This window comes from Ovis aries, chromosome 20 (assembly GCF_016772045.2).
Source record: "Ovis aries strain OAR_USU_Benz2616 breed Rambouillet chromosome 20, ARS-UI_Ramb_v3.0, whole genome shotgun sequence".
Taxonomy (NCBI): domain Eukaryota; kingdom Metazoa; phylum Chordata; class Mammalia; order Artiodactyla; family Bovidae; genus Ovis; species Ovis aries.
Genome location: NC_056073.1, coordinates 28,925,468 through 28,933,718, shown reverse-complemented (window position 1 = coordinate 28,933,718; position 8,251 = coordinate 28,925,468). Strand labels below are relative to the sequence as shown.

At 38.3% G+C, this 8,251-nt stretch overlaps 2 protein-coding genes across 2 annotated transcripts; one reads left to right on the top strand and one right to left on the bottom strand.

The window, feature by feature from the left end:
- Positions 1 to 1,466: 1,466 nt before the first annotated feature.
- On the top strand, positions 1,467 to 2,397 carry LOC101121555 (olfactory receptor 2J3-like). The gene is given in 2 exon segments (XM_027958581.2): positions 1,467 to 1,487; positions 1,489 to 2,397. Coding segments are annotated over 2 exon segments (930 nt in total).
- Positions 2,398 to 6,513: 4,116 nt separating this feature from the next.
- LOC101121301 (olfactory receptor 2B11-like) lies at positions 6,514 to 7,449 on the bottom strand. Its single transcript, XM_012101046.4, has one exon. The coding sequence runs from the start codon at positions 7,447 to 7,449 to the stop codon at positions 6,514 to 6,516; it is 936 nt and encodes a 311-aa protein (XP_011956436.2).
- Positions 7,450 to 8,251: the final 802 nt, after the last annotated feature.

Below are 8,251 nucleotides of genomic sequence, written 5' to 3'. Positions count from 1 at the left end.
TTCCTATACTTGTGAGTCTTTCTCTTTTTTGCAATACCTAATTTGCGTTAATTTTTAAATTTGACATCAGTGATATCATACAGTACTTGTCTTTTACGGACTTACCTCACTAAGCATAACATAATTTAGGGCCATCTACATTGCTGCAAATGGCAGTATTTTGTCTTTTTTTAGGGCTGAGTAATATTTCATTGTATTGTATTGTTGTTGTTCAGTTGCTCAGTCATATCTGAATCTGCGATCCGATCGACTGCAACATTTCAGGCTCCTCTGTCCTCCATTATTTCCTGGAGCTTTCTCAAATTCATGTCTATTGAGTCAGTTTTGCTATATATATATATATATGTATATACACCATATCTTCTTAATCCAATCATCTGTTGATGGGCATGGGGATTGCTTCCATGTGTTGGCTATTGTAAATAGTGTTTCCATGATCACTGAAATGCAGTTTTTTGAATGATTGTTTTCATTTTTCTAGATATATAACCAGGAGTGGAATTGCTGGATCGGTATGCTTAGTTTTAGTTTTTTGAGAAACCTTCCCACTGTTCTCCAACTTACATTCTGCACTAACTTACATTCCCACCAACAGTTAGGAATGTTCCCCTTTCCCCACATCTTCAACATTTGTTTTTTGTAGACTTTTTGATAATAAACATTCTGACAGATGTAATATGCTCTCTCATTGTTTTTTAATTTGTATTTCTCTAATAACTTGTGATATCAAGCATCTTTTTATGTGCTTTTTAGCCATTTTGTATGTCTTGGGAAAAATGTCTCTTTAAGTCTTGACTCATTTTTTTTTTGATTGTTTGATGTGGAGTTGTATGAGCCGTTTGTATATTTAGACATTAACCCCTTGTGAGTTGCATTATTTTCCAAAAATTTTCTCCCATTCCATAGCTTGTATTTTCATTTTATCAATGTTTCCTTTGCTATACAAAAGGTTTTAAGTTTAGTTAGTTCTCATTTATTTTTGCTTATATTTCTTTTACCTTATGGAATTAACCCAGGAAAATATTGCTGCAATTTATGTCAAAGAGTATTTGGCCTATGTTCTCTTCTAGGAGTTTTATGGTTTCCATTGTTATGTTTAGGTCTTTTACCCATTTTGAGTTTATTTTTGTGTATGGTGTGATTAAGTGTTCTAATTTGATTGTTTTACATGTAATTGTCTAATTTTCTCAGCATCACTTGCTGAAGAGACTATATTTTTCCATTGTGTATCTTGTCTCCTTAATTGACCATAGGTGTGGGTTTATTTCTGGGCTCTGTATTCTGTTCCATTGACCTAAATGTCTTTGTGCCAATACCATGATATTTTGATTATTATTGCTTTATAGTATAGTCTGGGGCCTGGAATGGTTATACCTACAGTTCTGTTCTTTCCCCTCAAGATTGCTTTGGCAATTTACTTTCCTTTTATTTTGAATCTATGTGATTCTTTCATCAGGTAACAAGAAATGAATGATAATGGAAAAAATAAATGCAAGCTCTGAAGGCTACTTTGTTCTACTGGGTTTTTCTAATTGGCCTCATCTGGAAGTAGTTCTCTTTGTGGTTGTCTTGGTGTTCTACTTGATGACTTTGACAGGCAACCTGTTCATCATTATCTTGTCATACTTGGATTCCCATCTCCACACTCCCATGTACTTCTTCCTCTCAAACCTCTCTTTTCTGGATCTCTGCTACTCTACCAGCTTCATCCCTCAGTTGCTGGTCAACCTCTGGGGTCCAGGAAAAACCATCTCTTATGCTGGTTGCATGATTCAACTTTATTTTTCCCTTGCACTGGGAACCACTGAATGTGTGCTGTTGGTAGTCATGTCCTATGACCGTTATGCAGCTGTGTGTAGACCCTTGCATTACACTGTCCTCATGCACCCTCGTTTCTGCCACCTGTTGGCTGTGGCTTGTTGGGTAAGTGGCTTCACAAACTCAGCACTTCATTCCTTTTTTACCTTCTGGGTACCTCTGTGTGGACATCGCCAAGTGGACCATTTCTTCTGTGAAGTTCCAGCACTGCTTCGACTGTCATGTGTTGATACCCGTGCTAATGAGCTGACCCTCATGGTCACGAGCTCCATTTTTGTTCTTATACCTCTCATCCTCATTCTCAGCTCCTATGGTGCCATTGCCTGGGCAGTGCTGAGGATGCAGTCAACAACTGGACTTCAGAAAGTCTTTGGGACATGTGGAGCCCATCTTATGGTCGTATCCCTGTTTTTCATCCCAGCCATGTGCATATATCTACAGCCATCATCAGGAAACTCTCAAGATCAGGGCAAGTTCATTGCCCTCTTCTATACTGTTGTCACACCTAGCCTCAACCCTCTAATCTACACCCTAAGAAACAAAGATGTAAGAGGGGCTGTAAAGAGACTAGTGGGGTGATAGCCTGTATCCTTGTAACATTAATGGTACAGTGGAACATCTCTTCATCAATGATTCATCCAACCATCCATCCATTAGCCACTCTTTCATTTACTCGCTCTCTCAGGACTTATTGAGCATGTACTATTGCAAGGTCACAGAGTTCATTGTAGCAGATATGAATTAAACACAGACTGCCTGAATACCAATCACTCTCTGGTGGAGAAAACAACTATATAAAATCAAGATTGAACTCAATATTAGATTTTTCCAATGGCACGAGCCTAATAAAACAAAAGTATCTTTTTCTTAATTGAAAATGAGATATGGAATTGTTTTAAAAATTGATTAAAGAGCAAGTATAGTTCCTATGGAAAGATGATATTCATAATCTTAAAAACCCAGAATATATCTTTTAAAAAGTATTTTATTTATTTACTTATTTTGGCTGAGCCAGGTCTTCGTTGCAGCACATGGGCTCTTTAGTTTAGGCATGTGAACTCTTAGTTGTGGTATGTGGACTCTTAGTTGAAGCATGTGGGATTTACTTTTGACTAGGAATTGAACCTGGGTCCCCTGCATTGAGCGCATAGAGTCTTAACTATGGGACCCCCCCCCAGGGAAGTTCCTAGAACATATCTTTTGATTTCTTGTGTTTTAGGTAGAATTCATCAAAAATTTGTTTGCTTTGGTTTAATTAGACACATGAGATACTTCAAATCATTTCTCCAAAAATGTTATTCTGTTTTGAAAGTAATTAATATTGAGAGGAATTTTGGTCTATATTCTTCATTATACCATTATCAATAGTACGAAAATAAGTTTTATGAATCAATTAAGAAGGTCTCTGAAATAATGCAGCCATAGTAAGCATCTTATAGTTCTCATTTTTCAAAACAGTGAGAAGTATAAAGGAGACGAAAATAGTTGTAAAAATGCTATATAGCTCATAAGGTAATGGTCATCATAGGTATTGATAGATAAGAATATGGAACACCTGCTTAACCTAAGAAGCAATGAAGAATATCTGAAGCAACCAAGCAGGCTTTGCAGTTACTATGCTATGCAGATTTGAGGACACTTCTAGTGTGAAGGAAATCATGGTTAAGCCTTTTTGATTTCTCCCTTAAAGCCTGTCTCAAATACATGTCTGCATTTTTATAACTAGTGGTTACAATACTTTGCTGTCTTCCTTTTGTTCTTCAGGAAAGACTTGCTTGGCCGAGAAAAGAAGAAAAGTTTTTTGATTAGTTTCCTTGAAAAGGCAATCTTGAGATTGCTCATGCTTTTACATCAAGTATAGAGTACACTCTAACCTTCATATATAATATGTTTCTTTCAACAGCGCTTCTCAGTGGCTAATGAGAATATTCTTCATGCTGGAATATACTGGACATATACGACTACTGTGAAGTAGTCTAGAGTAACAGCATATATCTCTGGCTTTCCCACTACCACTATGCTCAATGTTCTTTATCCTTAAAATTTTTTATACATTTTCTTTAGAAAGTCCTGATATTTCAGAGCCTGGAAAACACTCACAATTCTGAAATGAGTCATGTTTACAGGCTTAGAAGGTGGTAGATAATTTAAGGAAGCAATCTGAACAGCTCTAAAACAGTCTCTATAGCTAAGCTTATGACACAAATTTTGCTGGGTTTTGCCATCCAAACTAAATATTACCACATTCCTATGTGTTTAAGACTAAGTTAGACAAAGGATATATTTAATAAAAATGATCAGAGATATCATTTAACATCACAAAATTTTAAATTTCATTGCTCTGTGTGTGTGTGTATGTGTAAAATTTAAAAACATTTTTGGGCATTCAGCCATCAGTCAAACTTTAAAGTTATTTAGAATTTTTCCAAACTGCTGCTGCTGCTGCTACTAAGTTGCTTCAGCCGTGTCCAACTCTGTGCGACCCCATAGATGGCAGCCCACCAGGCTCCCCATCCCTGGGATTCTCCAGGCAAAAACACTCGAGTGGGTTGCCATTTCCTTCTCCAATGCATGAAAGTGAAAAGTGAAAAGTGAAAGTGAAGTCGCTCAGTTGTGTCCAACTCTTAGTGACCCCACGGACTGCAGCCCACCAGGCTCCTCTGTCCATGGGATTTTCCAGGCAAGAGTACTGGAAGCTAGACATACCAAAAATCTATTTAGTTTAAGAACTCGACCAAGCACCAGAAGATCTGTTCTTTATAAAAAATTAGATGTGAGTTCCAACTGATTCTTGTTCAGGATAACATGCAATTTTCTAACTAATAGTTTGCTTAGATTTTGATCATACCAGAATAATGTCAGAAAAGTTCACATCACTGTTATTTTTCTTGCTTGTTAATTTCTTCATTACAAAGCTGTATTTCTCATCATATTAATTCTATACTGAATAATTACAAAAGCATTTAATTTGCTTTAAAATATGTAACTAATTTTGTGAAAAAGTGTTAAGTTGGGTGTGAGTCCTGAAACTAAGTTTAGCACTTTTAACTTTTAACGATACAGATTCTGAGCATCAAAGAGATACTTATATTGTTTGAAGTAATCAAGCTGCTTTACACCCTAGAAATACAAATTGTTTCTTTCTCATAATGGTTCTTGCACAGTTTCAAAAGGCATTTCAGGCTACTCCCGTATGTTTCCACCTTGTGGTTCATTATTAATATCAGTACCTTTTCCTCTCACTGATTCAGAAAGTTCATGCCTATGATATTTAAAAGGAATGTTAAGAAACTCTCCAATGCATTTCCCATATATTTTATTTATTTTAATATTTAATGATACATTTTTTTAGGCAAAATAAAAATGCTGTTCACTTGTTTGTTAAACAGGAGTCACAATGTGTTTTTAAAGAAGCAGTAGCATCTACCTAAGTTGAAGCTGATAAACTTATGAGACTCATGGTTGATTTAAGGTGTAGAGTGCCTTACAGTGGTGCCATGCTCCCATTTAGACAGGGCCAATCTTGTAGAGAGTGTCGGGATGTTTCTTAGGTGACTCAATCAAGGAAGTCCACTGGTGAATGTTTGCTGTGATGATTAGCTTGAACACATGAGTTTATAATTTATATTATTGCCTTCTTTTCTTTTACTACTTAGTGCAGTTATGATTTCATTATCTACCCACGAGAATAGAACTATTTTTAATAGTTTGCACAAATAAAAGCGTGCTGTTACTGGTGCATATTAGCCAAGTATCACCCTTGCCTAACACCATTTTAGAAGAATATGAGGAATGTGACATATTTTGCAAAAAGAACATCTAACATGAACTGAGGAAGTGGGAGACAAGAATGAGTTATTAAAGAAACCTCTATATACCTAACCTAATGGTTAAATATCAATAACCTCAGATATGTAGATGACACCACCCTTATGGCAGAAAGTGAAGAGGAACGAAAAAGCCTCTTGATGAAAGTGAAAGTGGAGAGTGAAAAAGTTGGCTTAAAGCTCAACATTCAGAGAACGAAGATTATGGCATCCGGTCCCATCACTTCATGGGAAATAGATGAGGAAACAGCGGAAACAGTGTCAGACTTTATCTTTTGGGCTCCAAAATCACTGCAGATGGTGACTGCAGCCATGAAATTAAAAGATGTTTACTCCTTGAAAGGAATGTTATGACCAACCTAGACAGCATATTCAAAAGCAGAGACATTACTTTGCCAACAAAGTTCCGTCTAGTCAAGTCTATGGTTTTTCCAGTGGTCATGTATGGATGTGAGAGTTGGACTGTGAAGAAAGCTGAGTGCTGAAGAACTGATGCCTTTGAACTGTGATGTTGGAGAAGACTCTTGAGAGTCCCTTGGACTGAAAGGAGATCCAACCAGTCCATTCTAAAGGAGATCAATCCTGGGTGTTCACTGGAAGGACTGATGCTAAAGCTGAAACTCCAATACTTTGACCATCTCATGTGAAGAGTTGACTCACTGGAAAAGACTCTGATTCTGGGAGGGATTGGCGGCAGGAGGAGAAGGGGATGACAGAAGATGAGATGGCTGGATGGCATCACTGACTTGATGGACGCGAGTCTGAGTGAACTCCAGGAGTTGGTGATGGACAGGGAGGCCTGGCATGCTGCGTTTCATGGGGTCGCAAAGAGTCGGACACGACTGAGTGACTGAACTGAACTGAACTCTCACTTGGAAGTGAAAATGCTCCTCATGAGATTGCCCAATGCCCCCTTTACATCTTTATTCCTCAGAGTGTAGATGAAAGGGTTGAGTGTAGGAGTCACTACTCCATAGAAGAGAGCCATGAACTTGGGTTGGTCCCTTGAGATGGAGGAGGGGGGCTGAAGGTACATACTAATGGCTGGACCATAAAACAAGAAAACTACAATGAGATGGGAGGAACACGTCCCAAAGGCTTTTTTCCTTCCCCCCAAAGATTTAATCTTAAATACAGCATGTCCAATGCAAGCATAGGAAACAAGAATTAAACATAGTGGTACAGCTAACAAAAAAAAGCATACCACAGAGAGTGTGAGCTCATTAGCACCCTTTTCACCACAGGCAGTCTTTATGAAAACAGGAATCTCACAAAGCAAGTGGTCCAGGGTATTGCGACCACACAGTGGTAACTGTAATGTAAGAGTGGCCTCTGAGACAGCATAGATCATTCCACTTAGCCACACGGTGACCACTAATAAGACACAGATGCGCCGATTCATGATGAGGGTGTAGTGTAGAGGCTTGCAGATGGCCACGTAGCGATCAAAAGACATAGCCGCCAAAAGCAGACATTCTGCGCCCCCCATCATGTGGAAGAAATAAAGCTGAAATGCACACCCCATATAGCTGATTGTCTTAGATGTTCCCAGGTTAAAGAGCATCTGAGGGACAGTGCTTGTGGTGTAGCACATGTCCAGAAAGGAGAGGTTGGTGAGGAAGAAATACATGGGGCTGTGCAGATGGGGATCTAACTTGGACACCAGAATGATGGCTATGTTTCCCATCATGGCCATTGGGTATGTTATAAGCAGAAAAATGAATAAAGGAAGCTCTAGCCAAGGACGGTCAGCAAAGCCTAGTAGAAAAAACTCTTCGGGATGGCTTTTGTTAATCAGATCCATTATTTTCAGTTTGTTTCACTTGTGGCAGGGAAGTGGCAGGGAGGGTAGAAAGGTTTTGAGAAATGACAAAACTCAGTTATGCAGTGTGCACAGTTAAGCATCTGGTCACAGAAGATTGGCTACAGTAAATTGGGTAGAGGTGACAATTTAAAATATATGACACCAGGTGACTTAATTGCTTTTCATGACATTACAAAACAAAGGTAATCACTGTAAGCGAGTAACCCAACCTTTCTGAAACTGAATTTCCTGCTCTGTATAATAAAGATGACAATAACTATATCCTTAGGATGTAGTTGTTGTTGTTCAGTCACTCAATCATGTCTGACTCCTTGTGATCCTGTGGACTGTGGCCCACCAGGCTCCTCTGATCATGGGATTCTCCAGGCAAGAATACCGGAGTGGGTTGCCATGCCCTCCTCCAGGGGATCTTTCCAACCCAGAGATCAAACCCAGGTCTCCTGCATTGTAGGCAGATTCTTTATTGCTGAGGCACTGATAGGATTAAATGCCAAGAAATGACTGTTTCAGATACTCCAAAGTAATGATTTTCATACTTTTTTTTGCATAAATATTAGCTGAAGAGGCAATTAAAGTTTATTGGTTTCTATATCCAGGTGTCTGATAGAGAAGATGTAGCTTGGGGCCTAGGAATCAGATGGTTGTTTTATGAAAACACTATGCTATTAATATAAGCCAGTACTGAAATATTAAAAGAATAAAAATATTGAGGTAACAATAGCAAAAGTAGGAGTCAGACAAATTCTAGTACTGTAAAACTTATCAAGATATCCTTTCCAGG